This window comes from Mustela putorius, unplaced genomic scaffold (genome assembly GCF_011764305.1).
Source record: "Mustela putorius furo isolate JIRA1106 unplaced genomic scaffold, ASM1176430v1.1 tig00003942_pilon_pilon_pilon, whole genome shotgun sequence".
Taxonomy (NCBI): domain Eukaryota; kingdom Metazoa; phylum Chordata; class Mammalia; order Carnivora; family Mustelidae; genus Mustela; species Mustela putorius.
Window position 1 is genome coordinate 9,640,929 of NW_025422087.1, and position 21,548 is coordinate 9,662,476.

The window sequence follows — 21,548 nt, forward strand, 5'->3', positions numbered from 1 at the left end:
GGGCTGTGGATCATGGTTTATGGTATTCGTGAGCTGTGAACCCACTCCTTGGCTCCATCTTTGCAGCTGGCTTTCCTGCTCGGATACTTGGGGGCTCTGCCACATTCAGGTACCCCTGGTTTTTCTGTAATGCTGAGGGTCCTGAGACCACACTGTCCCACTGAGTCTTCCAAGCCACTGGAGTAACATCCCTCAGCAGAGCAGACTTCTCAAAGTTCTGATTTTGTGTTCTGTTGCTCCATCATTTCCTGGTAGCCAGCTGATGGAGCCTCCTTCCCATAGTGGTCTATCTTCCCATATATCACCTCAGATTCACTTCTCCACATGTCCTACTTTCCAGACAGTGGTCACTTCTCTGTTCATAGAATTGCTGCTATTTTTTTCTTTTAGGTGTTCAGAATGGTTTGATAAGTATCTAGATGAATTCTTGGGATCAGACAAAATTTGGGTCTCCTACTCCTCTGCCATCTTGCGGAGGAAATTTTAAAACAGTTGTTATTGAATGTTCACTGGTTCTCAACCAAGTATATTTTTTTGATATCTTAACTTCAAACCCTGTAACTTCTGAGTGAATTCTTCATTGTTCACACTGTAAATAGATCAACTTACTCTCTATGATGTTGGCTTGTTATACATTGACCATTGTTTAACCTAATGGTTTGGTTCTTTTTGGACTGGTTGAACTAGTCCAGTTTTTCCTGGCAAAACCAGTTATCTGTTATCAAAAAGTAGTGATATAGGTTCTGGGAGTATGAGAGTTGGAAAAACGTTTCCTTTCCATCTATTCTCAACTCTAAGCTATTTGGCTTTCTTCAGGCGAATGTTAGCTCTTGTGTGTATCTGGAGTAGGAATAGAGATAATAAGATAACTGGTGCCAGGTTTTTTCTCCCATGGAAATGCCAAGCAGGTGAAGAACTATGTTAGAAGCCTAAGGAAAAGACTAAGAAGCAGCAAATCTTGAGGGATCGCTTTGCTCTAAAAGTTCTCTGCCTCTTATTCTCTCTCCTCTGCACCTCCCTCCCTCTGAGTAATGTTAACATTGACTTCTATGTGGGTTACCACCAGAAGGCGAAAAGTTACCTGAAATGATGGAATGATTCTTCTTCTCTGCTCTTCCAGGGCCAGAGATTGGGAAGCTGCCATTTTCATTCTTTTCCTCCAAACCTGTCAGGATAGAATGTCCTTGAACTTGTGGAAGTATGGGAATACAGGAGTGCCATGATGGTGGCCTAGGAGTTACAGCAAGCTAAGTTTCGTACTAAAGATTAGTATATTTAAAAGGTCTTCTGCGTTACACCACCTGCAAGGATTCCATCATGTAAATTCACAGCAGTGACATCTGACCTCAACTGTGTAAAAGTGAAATATAACAACTCATTAAAGGCTAATAGCCAGAGACAGAAGATAAGAGAAACATCAAATTGTGTATTCATTGAAAGAGAACTAGTGGTGCCGGCTGTGGTGGAACCATTGAATTTTATTTTTAGAAAAAGCAATTGAGATTCAAGTAGAGCACCAAAATTGATAATCTGCCTTGTTAGCTCGTGATTTATTTTCCAGTTTAACCAAATTAGTGGACTGGAAGTTCCCAAAGCATGGTCCAACAATATAAGGTGAAAGAAAAGATAACGACATAGGCAATAAGAAACAAAATGTAAATAAGAATTCTTGGAGGAGAAAAATAATGGGTTTAACAGGATATCCTTAAACAATTTATAAATTTTACCTAAAAATTTCTAAATTTTAGGTAAAATAATACAAAAATCCTTTCAGACATATAGCTGAGCACACAAAAGTAGGTAAATTCTTATGTGCTAAAAATGAAAAGCACAATAGAAGAAATTGTTCTTAAGAAGCAAGATAATAGGGGCGCCTGGGTGGCTCAGTGGGTTAAGCTGCTTGTCTTTGGCTCAGTTCATGATCTCAGGGTCCTGGGATCGAGGCCCACATCAGGCTCTCTGCTCAGCAGGGAGCCTGCTTCCTCCTCTCTCTCTGCCTGCCTCTCTGCCTGCTTGTCATCTCTCTCTGTCAAATAAATAAATTAAATTAAAAAAAAAGAAGCAAGATAATATTAAACCATGCAGCTTTAAAAAGTAATCAAAAATAACTTATGGAAATGAAAAGGCAGTAAGTAAAATTAACAATTCCATAGTCATATTAAACAGATTAGATAAAACATAAGAATTGGTGGGATACGGAGTGGCTCCTTTGGTTGGGTGCCTGACTCTTGATCTCAGGGTCTTGAGTTCGGGCTACATGTTGGGCTCCATGCCAAATGTTTAGCCTACTTAAAAAAAATAAAATAAAATAAAAAAAGACAAGAATGGTGAGCTGGAAACTCAAAATGAAGAAATTACACAGAATGTAGCATCAAGAATAAAGATGACAGAGTAAAGATAGGAGGTTAAGAGGTTAAGAGATGAAAAAAAAATGAATGAAAGTTTTCATAGAATAAAATGCCCAGGAATAAATTTAACCAGGGAGATAAAAGATCTATAAACTGAAAGCTGTAAAACATCGATGAAAGAATTAAGAAATAAGATATTATTCTATGAACACATATTGGAAGAACTGATATTGTTAAATGTCCATATTATCCAAAGCAATCTATAGATTCAGTGCAGCCCTTATCATCATCCCAATGGCAACCTCAAAAGACCTCAAGATACCCAAAGCATACCCTCTTATGAAGAAGAGGTCATGTAATGTCCAGGTCCTGGTGCTTTAGGGAATATCTCTGGTGTGTGCTACTTGCTCTCCATTGTTGTGTCTTGGCTGCTCTGTTCTTCAGGCTAGTAATCTGCAGAGGCTTTCCTCCTTGTTTGCTGTGGGCAGTGTTTGGTCTCTGGCCAGAATGTGGTGAATTTTTACTAGTTGTGCTCTGATTTGATTGTAAAATGAGACCTGACACCAACTCCACCAGAGCTGAGGCTCACAGAACTCACACGTTGGGAGATATATTGTGGGCAGACACTTGTGCTGGTCTTCTGAGGGAGAGGCCTGCCTCACTGGGACTGGAGTAAGATTGACTGAGAAGGGCTCAAGTTTCCATCAACGGAAAAATGGACAAAGAAGATGTGGTATGTATATGTATACACACACACACACACACGTACGTATATACAACGGAATATTATTCAGCCATGAAAAGAGTAAAATCTTGCCGTTTGCAGTGACCTGGATATACTAGACAGTGTTATGCTAAGCAATGTAAGTCAGTTGGAGAAAGACATATATGATTTCACTCATGTGGAATTTAAGAGACCAAACAAATGAGCAAAGGTGGAAAAAGAAACTATTGCAAAGCTATAATAATCAAACAGTATGATTCTGGCTTAAAAACAGATGTAGGTTAAGGGAACAGAGTAGAGAATCCAGAAATAAACCTGTATATATGTGCTCAATTTATGACAAAGGAGCTGAGAATCTACGATGGGAAAAGGACAGTCTCTTCAATAAATGTCGGCGAAACTGGATAGCCAAAAGCAAAAGAATGAAATTGGACTCCTGTTTTACATTATATGCAAAAGTCAGTTCGAAAGGGATTTAAGACTTGAAACTACAACACTCTTAGAAGAAAGCATATCAGTAAGCTCCTAGACATTGGTCTTAGCGATGAGTTTTTGGATTTGACACCCAAAGCAAAGCAACAAAAGCAAAAATAAATAATCAAGACTACAGCAAATTAAAAGGCTTCTGTACAGCAAAGAAAATGATCAATAAATGAAAAATCAGCCTACAGAAGGAAAAAACGTATTTGCAGTTATGTATCTGATGAAGGGTTAATACACAGAAGATTTTAAAAATTCATGCAAATCATTTGAAAATAAACAATTTGATTTAAAAGTCATGGGGAGAAGATCTGAAGTTCCAAAGAAGACATACAAATGACCAATTGGTGAACGAAAAGGTGCTTAGCATCACTAATCATCAAGAAAATGCAAATCTAAACCACAGTAGATAGATACCACCTCACACCTTTCAGATGGCTATCATCAAAAATGCAAGAGATAACAAATGTTGCTAAGGTTATGGAAAGAATAGAACTTTTGTGTACTGTTGGTATGAATATAAATTAGTTACAGACACTATGGAAAACAATATGGGGTGTCCTCACAAAATTAAAAATAGAACTGTCCTGTGATCCAGGCATTCTTTTGGGTAGATATCCAAAGTAAGCAAAAGCATTATCTCAAAGAGATATGTACCCCTGTGTTCATTTCAACATTATTTACAAAGAGCCAAGACATGGAAACAACCTATATATCCACATTTTCTTTTCTCATTCATCTGTTGATGGACACATAGGTTGTTATGCATATATATTAACATATATATGTAATGGAATGTTGTTCAACCATAAAAGGGAGTAAATTCTGCCCTTTTCAACAACATGGGTGGATCCTGAGGGCATTCCGTTGAGAGAAATACATCAGAGAAAAACAAATACTGTATGATCTCATGTATAGAAACTAGAGAAACCAATCTCATAGAAACAGAGCATTGAGGTGGAAGCAGGGAATATGGGGAATGGTTGAATGTACTCAAAAGGCACAAACTTGGAGTTATAAGACAGATAAGTTTTAGGGATATAATGTATAGCATGGTGACTGTAGTTAACTGTTATATATTTGAGTGTTGCTGAGAGATTAGATCTTTGAAGTTCTCATCACAGGAAAAAAAAATTTTTTTTTTAAGATTTTGTTTATTTATTTGAGAGAGAGAGAGAGATAAAGAGATCACAAGTAGGCAGAGAGTTAGGCAGAGAGAGGGGGAAGCAGGCTCCCGCCGAGCAGAGCCCCATGCGGGGCTCAATCCCAGGACCCTGAGATCATGACCTGAGCTGAAGGCAGAGGCTTAACCTACTGAGCCACCCAGGTACCCTGCAGGAAAAATATTTTGTGCCTGTGTAGGTGAGGGATGTTAACTCACCTTATAATGGTAATCATTTTGCAATTTATACCTATATCAAATCATTATGTTGTACACCTTGAACTACTTAAAACTTAAGCATGTATGTTAATCGTAGCTCAATAAAACTGGGGGTTGAATCAAGGTGATAGTTATAAGAAATGTACCACTCTGTGGGTGAATGTTGGTAGTTAGAGGAAACCACGAGTACATGACATATATGGAGTAGGGAATATATGGGAACTCTTTCTACTTTCTGCTCAATTTTGCTGTATACCTAAAACTGCCCTTATAAAATCCATTTAAGAGTATGAGTGGTGGATAAACAGAGGGAAATAAGAAACGGAAAAATGTTTACATGTATGTTGGGAGTGGAGACTGTGAATGATGGTATGAGTTGGATGTGAAACTTTTCTATATCTTTATATGTTATTATTTTTAACAATATAAAAGTGTTATTTGTTTTTAAAGCTAAATGATAAAAATTGCTAGATCAGTATTTAAGTAAAATTACATAAGCTTTAACACAAAAAAGTTGATGAGGCTAAAGAGCAGTACCATGTAAGGAAAAAGGTACAATTCACCAGGAAGAGAAAACAATTTCAAATGCATTTGTACATAACAGCATAGAGGAGGTATAGAAAGCAAAATTGACTAAATTTGAAATAGAAATCAAAATGGTTTAGAAATTTTAACATATTCTTTTTTTTAAAAGAGCAATTCCAAAATAACTTCACAGTATAAATTTGAACAAAAAATCCACTGGCTCGATTCACATACACATTCTTTTCAAACACACATAACACTGTAAAAATTGTCACTTGAAGTCATAAAAACTTAAATTGTCATAAAGATGACTTCTCACCCATAGTGCAATTATGCAAGAAATCAACGATAAAAATCAAGGTAAGACAATGGAAATGTACATATTTTAAATAATTCATAACAAGAAATTATTGTACACATTATGAAATGCTTAGAATTAAAAATTTTGAAAATTTTGTACATTTACACTTCTGAGAGTTGGCCTAAGTGATAGTGGAGGTAACTTATAGCCATAAATATTATTGTATTGTATTTATTTATTAATTTTATTGTTTTGTTTTGTTTTAAAAGAGAAAGAGCACACACACCAGCAAGGGGAGGAGCAGGGGAGAGGGAGGGAGACCCTCAAGTAGACCCTGCTGAGTTCGGAGTCTGATGTAGGGCTCCATCTCAAAACCTTGAGATCATGACCTGAGCTGAAATCAAGAGTTGGACACTTGACTGGGCCACTGTGGCATCCCTAGCCATAAATATTTATATTAAAAAAAAGAAAGATTGTTTGCCTCCAGGTTTATTTTTATGATGAAGGTAAGGATAGCTTACTATCAGAATATCCTTTAATATGATCTCTTTAGAAAACACATTAAAGAATAGCTATATAATTATACTAATAGATACAGAAAATTTGGGTAAAATTCAGTACCTAATAAGAATTCTTGGGAAATCAGGAACAGATGATTTCTTTAACCTGAAAAGGTATATCTACTGGAAAATTACCATAGTCCTATTTAGTAGTAAAATATTAGAAGCATTCCCTTTCAATAACTAATAATTAATGAAAGCCTGTTCTTCCCTCTCTGTTCAAGATCATAATTAAACAATTTATTGACATTCATAGAATAGTCCACATGAAGCTGGCAAATTGTTTTCTAGCATAAATGGATTATGTACTGGACTATAAAACATAAGATAAGTTTCAATAAATTTAAAAGAATTGAGATCAAACAAAATATTTTCTTGGACCACAACAAAATTAAATTAGGAATCAATTGCAGAAAGAGAGTTAATAAATTGCTTGATATTTGGAAAATAAACAACACATTTCTAAGAACCCCCTAGGTCAAAAAAGAATCACAAAGAAAAACAGATAATGGCTTGATTTGAATAAAACCACAGTATATAACATAAAACCAGAACATGTAACAACTTCCTGAATTCCCATGCATTGTTGATAGAAATGTAAAATACTCCAGCCATGTTCCAGAAGAATTTTCAAATTTCTTAAAAAATGTAACACTTACTGCATACCCTAGCATTTCCATGCTTGGGTATCTACTCAAGAGAAATGACACCATATGTTCACACTTGTAACTGTGCAAGGATGTTCTTAATACCATTATCCATGATAGTTCAAAACTGGAAATAATCTAAAATTCCATGGTTTGGTGAATGGATGAGGTATCATATGTCCATAAAATGAAACACTAGTGCACAATTAAAAGGAAACAAACTGCTGATGCATACTATTACATTAATGAGTCCTAAAAATCATTATTATGGTAAATGAAAGAGGCCTGATGTAGAAGACTACATATTAAATGATTACATTTATATGAAATATCCAGGATACAGATTAATGAGTACATTGGGGTAGTGATGGGAGTGGGGTGACCACAAATAGGCACAAGGGAACTTTTTAGGGTAATGAAAATATTCAAAACTGGAAATTGATGATGACTGCATTACTCTGTAAAGTTTTCCAAAAACCACTAAATTATATACTTACAAAATATGAATTTTATGTTTACGTTGGTGAGTGGAGCTGCTGGTAAATTGTGTTTACGTTTTGATGGTGGAAGTATGAATGTACATATTTTTGGAGGTCATAAATTGCAAAGTCTCATAAAATTAAATATAAAAGCTTTTAACACCCATCATTCCAGTTACAAGAATTTGTTCTAAGGAAATAGTCATGGATATGCTCAAAGATTTACCTACAAGGGCAAAATTCTGTTGATGGTAGAAAGAAATTGGAAATACCATATGTGCCAACAGTAATGAGTGCATATATTATGCTGTGTACTTATTATATTTAAGAACTGAATATTCAAGATAGCATATATTCTGGATTTAAAGGAAAAAAGAGCTATATATTACCTTATATAGAATTATTTTCATTGCATTGATACCATCTGTATTTGTCATCTATATTTATATACATAATAATTCATGTAGCAGTACCTAAACTGATACTTCATAATAATTTTCTCTGTGTTATGGAGTTATGGGTCTCTTTTATTTTTTCTTCCTCCAACATATGGTCTGAGTTTGTTACAAGAAATATTTTTTGACCATCCAGAAGAAAAGCTAGTTTGTTTTGGGAAGAGGAAAATTGGAGTCTATATTCATTGGAATGTTCAGTAAACTAATAAATGTGTAATTTGTATGAGATTAAAAGTTTACCCTTTGTTTAAAAAAAAAAAAAGAAAGAAAGAAAGAAAAAAAGAAGAAGACTTCAGGGTGCCTGGGTGGCTCAGTGCATTAAGCCTCTGCCTTTGGCTCAGGTCATGGGATCTCAGGGTCCTGGAATCGAGTTCCGCATCGGGCTCTCTGCTCAGCAGGGATTCTGCGTCTCTCTTTCTCTCTCTCTCTCTCTCTGCCTACTTGTGATCTCTCTCTGTCAAAGAAGTAAATAAAATCTTTTTTTAAAAAAAAGATTTCATTCTTAATCTAAGTGGACAGAAATTGCATAAAATTCAGAGGTGGATAAATAGGCCTGAAGTCTGTTTAGGTCTTAAAGTTAAGTAGGGTCAGGATGTTAGTTTCTCTCATATATGCCCTATTGAACTTTTCAGAGCTGAATGCATAGGGATTCTGTGGGAAACAAAATCATGTGATAGCACACCTACACTCTGTCCAAGATAATGGATGGCATTTTTTGCTATCTTTTGACTGCCGTGCAGCAAAATTTACTGGTAAACATCGTTTTAAAGCAAACTGCAGGAGGAAGCTGACCCATCTCTTCTCTGGTATATGCAGAGCATTCTTCAGGTCTCCCCACCCCCACCCCCACCCTGCAAGGCCTAGAATATAGCTGTTCTGTAAACATTTACGCTGTGGGAGATAATCCGGAGGGCATGGATTTCTTTAGTAACTGACACTGTCCTGGTGCAGGTAAGACATTACTGTAAATTCTTAATTAGGCTATCCCACATAGCCTAATTTGGGTAACTTTTACCAGCTTCATGTATCAGAGAGATATATTAAAGAACACTCTTTGGCTTTTTTTTTTTTTTTCCTTTCTGGATTAGGAGCAAATGAAAGTTTCAGTTCTCCTTGCCTTGGGTGTAGCTTGAATTAGAAGAGAAATAAAACCTTCCCCTCTATAATCCTATAGTATTCATTAGTCCTGGTTTATTTTTTTTATGACCAGTTGACTTTTTAAATCTTACTTATTAAGTGTTTTGCAAACACAGCCACAAGACAAATGCCTAAGCTTTGGGTTTAGGTTATTTTGCTGTTTCCCTTCCTGAACTGAGGAGGATTAGGTGAGGGGAGACAGCTGCCTTGTGTCTTTTGTTGTGCAGCGTGGAGCTTGGAGACTGATCTTAGAAGAGGGGATTTCCAGGTGAGTCATATCCAGATATATGGTTGATTATCTTCTTTCTGTATTAATTAAGGTAACAATGGCTGCTCTAACAGACGAACAATGAAATGTTAGTTACTTATCACACTAGTAGTTTCTTTCTTGTTCACTGAAAATCTAAATGAGTATTACTTAGCAGGCAATTTTCTTGCAAGCTGTAATTTAGAGACCCAGGCTACTGCTTCCATCTTGTGCCTCGCTGTCTTCATCATGTGACTCCTGTGTTTCTGCCTTGGGGAAAGAGCATGGAAGGCATGCATGAGTGCTATTCTATTGACCAGGCCTGAAAATGGTTCATGACTTTTCTGTTCATATTCCATTGGCTAAAGCTCAGTTAAATGGTCACACCTGGCTGTAAGAGAGGCTGAAATTAATAGTACAATTTTGGACTCAGGAAGAAAGGAATAAGAATTGGTGAATACTAGGCAGCTTATGTCGTAGTTGCCAGATCTGAACAGGGAACAATAGAAAAATCAAGGTAATAAATGAAATATCTCGGGTTGAGAGCCAAGAAGATCAGATCTTGGATTCTGTGACAGTAATACAAATGAGAGGCAATTCCCTGAACTAGAGCCAAGTGTTGCAGAAAGCCTCTAGTAGAGCCTTCTATCCTATTTATGGATTTAGTGGGGGTCGGAGATAGGGGGGAGACAGTTAAATGAACCAACAGTAAGTAACTAAGAAAGTTTTTTCGTGTTTTTTCTCTTTGTTTGGTTTTAAATCCAATGGCAGGCCACAAATACAAGCAATGATGAGTCCCCTTTACTTCTGTTGAATTACTTTGCTGTGTAATCCCAACATCAAACTGCAGTACTCATTTTTAGCTTTAATTTTAAATTCTTGGTATTAAAACTTATCACAGATTATTTTATAGACTTTATATTTAGACGGAAAGGATTTAAAAATTCTTTGGTCTCTGTTAGGGGAAACCAGTAGTTTTAACCTAATAAAAATAACTCATAAATGGTTAATAAGAAATCTGAAAATAATAGCTGTCAACATTTGTATAATTTATAATTTGAATATTTTACATTTTATTTAAGAAGTGTCTAAATAGTATTTTTATAACTTTACAAGATAGCTGTGGTATAAAATGGTTTGTTTTTGGTAGATGGAAGTTACTAAAAATAATTACCTGTATGATTCTATATCTACTTAATGGATAGTACTTTTATCCCAAAGTCATGTGATTAGAAAATCCAATGTATTTCATAGTTTTTTTGTGTTTTTTTCCCCCTTTTTCTCCAGGAGAAAAGTGGAAATTATGCATACTCATAGTCTTTTCACTCTTCTTGGAGAAAGGCTGATGTTGCATACAAACACTGTGACTGTCACCACATACAACACACTTTATGAGGTAAAATTTTAAAAAAATGTGTGATGATAATTTAAAATGTTTTTATTGGAGGGGCACCTGGGTGGCTCAGTGTGTTAAGCCTCTGCCTTCGGCTAAGGTCATGATCTCAGGATCCTGGGATCAAGCCCGCATTGGGCTGTCTGCTCGGTAGGGAGCCTGCTCCCCCCCACCCCACCGCCTGATGCTCTGCCTACTTGTGATCTCTCTTTCAAATAAATAAATAAAATATTTGAAAAGAAAATATAAAATGTATTTAGTGGAAACCTTCTATGTAATTGGGATCACATTGTTGGTCGGTTAATCAAAAAGCCAGTAACTTTTTTTTTTAAATGAACACATACTTAACATTTAAAATTTTTATTTTAAAACATATTCATGCACATTTATTTGCCAATATTTTTGTGTTGGTCCAAGGACTTTTCTTTGAGTGTGAGTTGGCTGATGATTGACTTTGTGCAGATCTTTTCTCACATGAATCACACCCATTATGTATTACATGTTAGTTCTCTCCCTTGCCCGCTGCTGATTCTTTTCATCTCTCTCTCCTTTGCAATTACCAATATTAACCTTGAGTTGATAGTGGGTTACACTGTAGGTAAAAATGATTTGTAAAAAGCACTATCTGGAAGGAAGCTATAGATCTCATCATTTCAATTCAGAAATCCTTTTCTCACCTTTTCTAAGATATGGCCATATAACTTGAGCTCAGTATTTTCTATGAAATACAGAAAGCCAAATGTTTATCATAGGTAGGGACAGTGACCTTTTCTGGTAAAGGGCCAGATAATAGATATTTTAGGCTTTGTGGTAGTCTTAGTTTGTCTTGGTTATAACAGAATACTATACACTGGGTGGCTTATAGACAACAGAAGTTTCTGTCTCACAGTTCTGAGGCTAACAGGTCCAGTTAGCAAGGCGGTGGCAGATTTGGTGTCTGGTGAGGACTCACTTCATGGTTCACAAACCATCTTTTCACTAAGTCCTCACATAGCAGAAGTGTCAGGGGAGTTCTTAGGTTTCCTAATAAGGGCTCTGTGGCCCTACACACCTCCTAAAAGGCCCCACATCTTTTAATACCATCACACCAGAGATTAGATTTCAACAGAGGAATTTGGGGGGGATACAAACTTGCAGTCTGTAACAGCAGGCTATGTGGTGTCTGTGGAACTACTCATCTCTGCAGTTGGTGCTCAGAAGCAGCCATAGACAATATGAACCAAATGAGCGTGCTGTCCAATAAAACTGCACTGTATCTGTTTACAAAAACAGATGATATCCAGAGTAATATTTTGACCCCAGATCTGCCACATTGCTTTACTTTTATTTCACCTTTTTTCTGTTTTCTATTATTATCAGTGAATTTAAGAGTGGCTGCCTTTTAGATAAATTAAAAAACTCTTTTGGCTACTGATTTCTAAGCTTAATATTGTAACTCTAGGTCTGTTATTCCTCTGATTACATGATTTATAAACTCTCATCCTCTAGAACCCAGCTTTTGTGAGTAATAATAGTTTTTTAGTATTGCTCCAATATTTGGCCTACAGAACTGAATAGAAATGCCTACCCTATGCAAAGCATCTTGATTCTGATATATTTCCCTAATGACAGTAACTGTTTTGAGGGGTATATTTCCTGTGACAGTCACTCTGGTATAAATACTTTATATACATCATCTCAGATCCCTACACAACCCTCTGAAACTGGGTTGTTTTTCTTGCCTTTTTAACAGACAAATTGAGAACCACAGGGTAAATAATTTTCTCTGTCTCACCACTAGTAAATTGTCATAAAATAGACACAGTTCATACTATGAGGCCAAAAACGACAGTGTCTACCTTCAGTGGGCAACATTAAAGTCCTCTGAATCAAAACCTTGCTACAGTATCAGATTAGAGCTGTATCTGTGTTTCTATCTTGGTTTTCTTAGACAAATCCCTTGGTTAATGATTCGTGTACATGTTTTTTAAATCATTTTTTGTCTACATTTTTGATCCTCTGCTTGTTTTGACCAATTAGTATCAATAGAGCAGAAAGTCTTTATAGTCAGTGAAAACTTATATTAATAGGAATGTAGCATAACAATATGATATGTCGAATTGAAAACATTATGTACTCTTAACCTTAAGTAAAATGTCCTGTGTGTGTGTGTGTGTGTGTGTACACACGTATTTCTATTAGTCTTGCTGAAAGTGGCTCAACAGCAAGTGCAGCAGCATTTTTACCTACCATCTATACTCATGTGCACTCTCTTAGTGTCCAGATTTTAGTCTCTAATGATATTATACAAAGCCAAACTGCTGCTAATTCCATGTCTTAGTTGTTGGAGAAATTCTGATAAGTTTGGATCTCCTGATACTGGTTGTTAGGTGATGCAGGTGAAGGAACTGACTTACAAGGTCTCTGACCAATTTGGCAATATATACTTTTAAAGTAGAAAAATAATCATGGTTAATTTGAAAGATGGACTAAATTATGATACTCCAGAAAGAAAAATTAACATAAGTATACAAAAAATAACAAAGAAAGATGATTTTGATATGATTGGGTAGCAATGTTGATCCCATTAAAAAGTGGAAAGGGTCTTCAACATAAACTTTACTACTACTAACAAACCAAAATGTGTTATCAGACAGGATAGTGGATGACTAATTCTAGATCACAAAGTTAGACTGCACCGTTTTGGACGGTGGCCTCTGGTTGCAGAAAATTAACACTTGTGATAGGTTTGAACTTCATTCATTAACATAGTAAGTGAAATTTAACTATAAAAAGAATACTCAGCCTCAAAACCTACAGCCTGAAATGAGTTTGATTCCCCTTGTGAGCATCAGCCAGGACTTGCACCCCGGCAAGAAGCATTTGGTTGATAATCTTCAGTTTGAAAGCTCTTTTTACTTTCATTTTCTGTCTTGGTTTGGGGAAATGACCTTAACCCCAAACAATGTGTCAAAATACGGATCACTCCAACAATAGAAAAACATAAAATCAAGTACAGAAATAATAGAGAACTATGTCAAACCCATGGTTTTGATAATGATATTTTAGAATGTGAGGATTTTGCAAAGTTTTTAGAAGGTCATTAAGACAAGTTCAGTGTCACTGTGGACTTTAAAATTCTACATTTGATAATACCTATAGTAGAATAAGTGACAATATTAAAGGACAAAGTGAGTTATACCTTTTGGCAGTATATAACAGACAACACTGTATAAAAGATGTAAAGATGGTTGTGTAACACTTAAATTGTGGCTAATGTGAATTGAGATGTGCTTTGAGGGATTTCATGTCCATATGTGGCTCTGTCTATTTTGTACTATTTTGTTTTTTTAGGGGCTGGGGTTACTTCCTATGTATATCTCTAATCAATACCGGTCAAACCTCCGTGGCCCATCTTTTAGTCATATCCTTTCATTAAAATGTTTATTTATATCTTCTTATCTATATCTCATTATTTCCCTCTCCCTTTTAAAAACTCACATAGGTTCTTAATGACAGTCTATCATGTTTTATTATTTAACAGGAGCATACATTTTTGCCTTTCTCTGGAGTATTAATTAATTGATTCTTGAAATACAGTCCTACGTAGCAACTACGATTCTCATTCCAAACATATAGCAGAGTGTGGACACATAAAGGGCTCTTTTAAATACATGCTAGATTGAGTTTCTAAATATGTTTTGGTAATTTAAAAAAGCTCTTATGTGAATATGTGGTAGTATTCAAAATACTTTTCACATGTAGAGCCTTACTTATTTGATCTTCCTAGCAGTTTTATATTAGATAGGCAAGACAATTACCCTCATCTTTAGAAGATCAAATAGGAACTTAAAAAGGAAAATGTTAGGGGTGCCTGGGTGGCTCAGTGGGTTAAGCCGCTGCCTTCGGCTCAGGTCATGATCCCACGGTCCTGGGATCGAGCCCCGTATCGGGCTCTCTGCTCAGCAGGGAGCCTGCTTCCTCCTCTCTCTCTCTGCCTGCCTCTCTGCCTGGTTGTCATCTCTCTCTGTCAAATAAATAAATAAATAATCTTTAAAAATTTTTTTTTTTTAAAAAAAGAAAGGAAAATGTAAAACTGTAGATTCCTTGAGATAAGTTTTGTTTTCTGTATAATGAGGTTTCATCTTTTTGGGGTGAGGAAGTTTTGACTATTCTCTATCATGGAAGAGTATGGCCTAGTCTTTTCCAAGCTTGTCTACAGTTATTTTTTATCTATTTATAACCAGAATTTTAGGGATTTTTTTTGCTCAGCTGTAGGTCCCCACCAGTGCTTTTTTTGGGCAGATCAATGGGAAAACCTTGTAAGCATATACCAACCACTGAATGTTCTTTGGCATTTTCAGATTCTTTGGGTTTTCAAAGAAATTTCTGTCCCATGTGTCAGTTCAATCTAATTAGTAGTGCATGTCTGTAGTGCTCTGTTGAGAAAATTCTTAGGCCCACTTTGGTATTAACAACAAAGTGTTTCATGAGAGTGCCTTGTGGTCTATATTGCCTTGTGGTCTATATTTATCATTTTAGTAATAGGTTAGTTTTTATTTCAAGTCAATACTTTTTTGATAGACATCCCTGATATGTAATAAGTCAGTTTCTTATCTTCTTCCTTTTTCTTTTTTTCTCAAGTCTGAGCGGAAAGGTCAGAAAAATGCCACTGTTGTTATGGTCTTTTTCTAATCAGATGGGATCATATCTGGCTCATTTACTTTTCTGCAGCCCCAACTTTTACAAAATAGTTAGGTACAACTAGGCTCTCAACTAATTTTTATGGTTTATGCACAGATTATTTTACCTTGCCTTGGGGTGAACCAAAAGTTTCATTCAGACTTAATATGTTAAGTTAAACAGGAAATTAAATCACTAATATAAAATTACATCTTTATTAAGTATAGTCCCATTAGATTTTTTTATATATGCAGGAATAGAGGTATGTACAAGATAAAGCCTAAAATACAGCGAAGAGTCACATATTCATTATATATATATATATACATATATATATATGTGTATATATATATATATTTCAGTTATCCATGCTTAAATTTCATAAATGTTTGAGTACTGGCACTGTGTCAGGCACTTTGCTGATTGCTAGGAACATAATAGTAAAAAAGATGTATAAGAATGCAGCACTTATAGAGAATGCATTTTAGTGGAAAAATTTAAAAAATGTTTTAGAATTTTATTTTTGATTTGGTCAACTTTTTGTCATTTTGTTTTTTCAAAAAGTTTAAAGAAAAATTCATGGGTAAGTGGCAATGAGCCACTTTTAGTAAAGCCATTTTTAGTAAAGATTTTTCCCCTCCCACACTTCATTTTGATGTTAGGATCCAGGCTCATACATTATTTTTTTAATTTACTTTTTAATTTACTTATTTTCTAAGTTTTTTTAAATTAATGATAACATAAAGAGTCAAATGTTTACAACTCATAGTTTAAGTATATTAAGGAAGTACACTGTGAAGGTATTTCAAACAGAATAAATTTTGGATTTCATAATTAATCCTTCCTATTATAGATATTGGTTCTTTTTTGTCTTTATCCATAATAAACAGAATTTGGAAACTAAAGAGTTAAAGAGTTTAGAAGATGTGGAATGACTAGAAGACACTTTAGAAGAAGATTTCATTTGATTTTGACAGAATTAACATTTCTTGCAGAGTCTTTGTATACTTTGAAATAATGATTTTAAATTATTTTCTCAATGAAATTCAAATTCTTCATCTTTCAGATTTTGACAGAGCAAGTATGTACTCAAGTTGTACACAAACCACATCCAGAGCCAGATTCTACAGTGAAAATTCAGAATCCAAGTGAGCAAACAGCATTTTTTTTTCTTATATTTCCTATGTTGTACTTTTCATCCCTGTGACTTATTTTGTAACTGGAAGTCTGCAGCTTAATTCCCTTCACCTCTCATTTGCCCATCTCCCTATCCTCCTCTCAACTGACAACCACCAGTTTGTTTTGTATATTTATGAATCCATTTCTGTTTGTTGTTTTTTTAGATTCCACACGTTATTGAAATCATATGGTACTTGGCATTTTTCACTTAGCATAGTACCCTGTAAGTCCATCCATGTTGTTGAAAGGCAAGATCTCATTCTTTTTAATGACTAATATTCTATTGTGTGTATATACATCTTTTTTGTCTGCTGATGGGCATTTAGATTGGTTCCATATCTTGGCTATTATAAATAATATTGTAGTGAATAGAGGTACATGCATCTTTTAGAATTAGTGTTTTCATCTTCTTTGGGTCAGTACCCAGTAGTGGAATCATTGGATCATAAGATAATTCCATTTTTAATTTTTTGAGGACCCTTCATACTGTGTTTCACAGTGGCTGCACCAAGTTACATTCTCATCAACAGTGCATGAGAGTTCCCTTTTCTCCACATCCCTCACCAAAACTTATTTCTTATTTTTTGATAAGAAATATTTTGTTCTTTATTGTAATTATTATTTTTTGAAGCTAGCCAAACATTCTTTATTGTAATGCAATAGTAACATGGTAACACGGAAAACTAAATCAAAACTTTGCATAACTGGTGATTGCCATAGTTAATGATACTTATAACTCACTTATCATAAGGCTAAGTTGAAAATGAGTAAAACTTTTTAAGGGGAAGTTATGGTGCAGTTATAAATCTTGACTTCTTTTTTTGTTGTTATTGTTCATTCACAGTGATTCTTAAGGTGGTGGCAACTCTGTTAAAAAATTCCACACCAAGTCCAGAACTGATGGAAGTTCGTCGTTTATTTTTATCTGACATGATAAAACTTTTCAGTAACAGCCGTGAAAATAGAAGGTAAGCAGTTTCAATACCATAACAAAACTTTGTTCTGTAATGATATTCTCCCCTTTATTTTTAGTCTCTTTAAAAAAATGTTTTCAAATTTTTCCCATATTGCTAAATAATTGTAATTATCAGAAAAGGCATTTTATGTTTCTTTGATATAATCAAAATTCATTATATTTGTATTCATTATTATATTTTTATGTGATTATGTGGGTATTATATTTTAATTGTGTCTGTAAATATATATTTTCACAAACCCTTTTTTCAAATTTACCATTCCTTTTGGTGATACCTATCTATTGTAATCAAGTTGGATTTGCTCATATTCATCTATGCTTCTCTCAATTTTTGTCTGATAACTGATTGTTGTCATGCATTTTTGAGCTGGTTAGCTAAGACTTAGGGTACAAACTAAGGCTATGGTGGCTTCGTAAGTCTTTAATTTCACGAATACTTATTGAATAGTATGTAGAAAGCACTGTGCTGCACAGGTTACCTTAGTATATAGTCTTGGTACAAGTTAGTGGGGAAGATAATAAAACAGTGATTAATATATAATGTATTAAGTGCATTGTGAGTGGTACATGTGATGGGGAGTAGAGAAACAGTAGCTAAATATGACTGGGAGTGTTAGGAAACCAATTTGAAATGATAATTTGGATTTTTCCAGGTAGAAAAATGGGAGGAAATCTTTCCAGGTATAGAAAATAGAATGTGCAGAATGACTGTGCACCTTACTTTATCTAGGTCAGATCATATTTTCACTATCTAAATTTCAAAATAGTAAATTCTAATATAAATTAGATGTTTTTAATGAGTTTTTTCCCCACTAGATGCTTATTGCAGTGTTCAGTATGGCAAGATTGGATGTTTTCTCTTGGCTATATCAATCCTAAAAATTCTGAGGAACAGAAGATTACCGAGATGGTCTACAATATCTTCCGAATTCTGTTGTACCATGCAATAAAATATGAATGGGGAGGTTGGAGAGTCTGGGTGGATACGCTCTCAATAGCCCATTCCAAGGTAACAAGAGATTCAGTATTTTATATCATCTGTGTTTCAGCGCAGTTTGAATGTCTGTAAACACTCTCCTGGTGCCATCTTGTGGACAATTTACCGCATGGCCCATTCCTTTATCTCACCTTTCTTTCTTGTTTTTGGTTTTATTTTCTCTCCGTTTATAAACTGTTAGAGCATGAAATGTTTTGTAGATAATTTAACTGAAACCCCAGGTTTATGAATTAGGAATTTTAGACCCCACAAATTACCCCACCTTTTTTTTATAGCTTGAGTCTTAGTCAGTAGCTCTTTTACCTAAAACATACCTATTGGTTCTTAAAAGAATATTTCATGAAATATACTCTGAAATATATGTCTTAAGACTTTTAAAAAGTAGTCAAAATTGCCTTTATTTCCAAGTGAATCATAATTCAGTATTTAAGCTTAATGGTATTTTTAATGGCATTATCTTTTCTTTTTAATTCTAAGAATTTGTATATCTATATTTTAAACGTTATCTGATCTTGGTAAGAAAGAGTAGTGGCTTACAATAAACAATTATGTGCACTTTATATTCTATAACATTTCTCATTGTGTGGAGCCATAGAAAAAGCATGGGTGTTAGAAGTTTAGCTTTTACTCTAAGTCTATGCCACAGTTCAGTTTTGTGACTTTAGAAAATGCATTTAGTCCTTTTGTGCAAGGATTAGAAAATTTTTTTTTAATGTTTTTAAGATGTACAGATAGTAAATATCTTAGGTTTGGGGAGCTGTACAGCCTCTGAAGCAACTATTTAACTCTGACGTGTGGTGTGAAAATAGCCATAAGCAGTATGTAGAAAACTGAGTATGGCTGTGTTCTCATAAAACTTTACTTACTGACCAGGTAATAAGCAGATCTGGTTCATGGGTCATAGTTTGTCAGCCCCCACTTTGGGACTTGATTTCCTCTTTTGTAAAGTAAAGGGGGTTTGGTTTCAAGATAATCTCCAAAGGAAGATCCCTCTCAAACTAAAATCCTATTCTCATTTAAATATAAGTCAGTATAATGTGTACCTATAAGGAAAGATTTTGAACTTTTTTTCTTTATTTTTAAGTTTTTAAAAACTTACTTATTTGAGAGTGAGCGAGAGAGAGAAAGAATGAGCATGCGTGCACAAGCATGAACAGGGGTAGGGACAGAGGAGAGGGGAAAGCAGACTCCCTGCTGAGCAGGGAGCCTGCATAGGGGCTAGAGCTCTTGGGTCCAGGATCATGACCTGAGGCTGGAGGCAGACTGAGCTGCCCAGGCACCCCTATTGTTTTCAATTTTAGAAGAGCTTTTTTATTTCTGTTAAAACTTACGTATTACAATATATTGGCACCTTTTATCATTACATTAACAAAGTTTAAAGTAGTATTTTTTAAGAAAAAACATTGCATTTTTGTGAAAAAATATATATCGTAATTATTTTTAAACAAGTCTATGTAAAGTAACCAATTAAAGTAGCTTATATAAAGATAAAATTGTGATGTTTTAACATTTTAAAATGTATATATTTATATATATGTGATTTAAAAAAAATCTTAGTTGTTGGAGATAGACACATGTGAGTAATAGATGCTGAAAATTGATATAGCAATAGTACGTTGGATATTATATATTATTAGCTGATTTTCTGTTTCAGCTGAACTCAATTATGTAGGAGTTCAACTGACATACTAGGTTAGAGTAACATTGGTTAGGTAACATTTAAAGACTTAATCTAGAAGAAAAGATTGTTGTACTTAAAAGTTTAATGTTGCTAGTTTACAGGTCATATAATAAGTCATATCTATTTTTGATGATATTTCCAATTACTTAATGGAACTTATCTTAAAACTAATATGTACTACATTTGAAATATTAAAATTTTGATACTTTTTCTATTATAACTTTATTTCTACTTTTTTTTTCTTCTCAGTATGTATATAAAATGCCTTAATTTTTTCACTTATTCCTAAGGTCACTTATGAAGCACATAAGGAATACCTAGCTAAAATGTATGAAGAATATCAGAGACAAGAGGAGGAAAACATTAAAAAGGGAAAAAAAGGGAATGTGAGCACCATCTCTGGTCTTTCATCACAGACTACAGGAGCAAAAGGTGGAATGGAAATTCGAGAGATAGAAGATCTTTCGCAAAGCCAGAGTCCAGAAAGTGAGACAGATTACCCTGTCAGCACAGATACTAGAGACTTGCTCATGTCAACAAAAGTGCCAGATGATATTCTTGGAAATTCAGATAGACCAGGAAGTGGTGTACACGTGGAAGTGCATGATCTTTTAGTTGATATAAAAGCAGAGAAAGTAGAAGCAACAGAAGTAAAACTTGATGATATGGATTTATCACCGGAGACTTTAGTCGGTGGAGAAAATGGTGCCCTTGTGGAGGTTGAATCCTTGCTGGATAATGTGTATAGTGCTGCTGTTGAAAAACTCCAGAACAATGTACATGGAAGTGTTGGTATCATTAAAAAAAATGAAGAAAAGGATAATGGTCCATTGATAACATTAGCAGATGAGAAAGATGAACTTCCTAATAGTAGTACGTCATTTCTCTTTGATAAAATACCCAAACAGGAGGAGAAACTTCTTCCTGAACTTTCTAGCAATCACATTATTCCAAATATCCAGGATACACAAGTACATCTGGGTGTTAGTGATGATCTTGGATTGCTTGCTCATATGACTGGTAGTGTAGATTTAAGCTGTACATCAAGTATAATAGAAGAAAAAGAGTTCAAAATCCATACAACTTCAGATGGAATGAGCAGTATTTCTGAAAGAGACTTAGCATCTTCCTCTAAAGGGTTAGAGTATGCTGAAATGACTGCTACAACTCTGGAAACTGAGTCATCTGGTAGCAAAATTGTACCAAATATTGATGCTGGAAGTATAATTTCAGACACTGAGAGATCTGACGATGGCAAGGAATCAGGAAAGGAAATTCGAAAAATCCAGACCACTGCTACAACGCAAGTGAGTTATTCTACATGAGTTCTAAAAATGCATCGAACAGGTAACAAGTTAACATTACAGCAGTAAGAG

The 21,548-nt window shown here is 34.8% G+C and overlaps 1 protein-coding gene across 11 annotated transcripts in view; it reads left to right on the top strand.

The window, feature by feature from the left end:
* Positions 1 to 21,548, top strand: part of NBEA (neurobeachin) — a 678,500-nt gene that overhangs the window by 187,147 nt on the left and 469,805 nt on the right. For all 11 annotated transcript variants that reach the window (XM_013044893.2, XM_013044895.2, XM_045069766.1 and 8 more), the window contains 5 exons: positions 10,572 to 10,680; positions 16,406 to 16,487; positions 17,363 to 17,486; positions 18,311 to 18,503; positions 20,463 to 21,479. In XM_013044893.2, the coding sequence (XP_012900347.2) occupies positions 10,572 to 10,680; positions 16,406 to 16,487; positions 17,363 to 17,486; positions 18,311 to 18,503; positions 20,463 to 21,479 (1,525 nt within the window). The remainder of the gene's footprint in view (positions 1 to 10,571; positions 10,681 to 16,405; positions 16,488 to 17,362; positions 17,487 to 18,310; positions 18,504 to 20,462; positions 21,480 to 21,548) is intronic.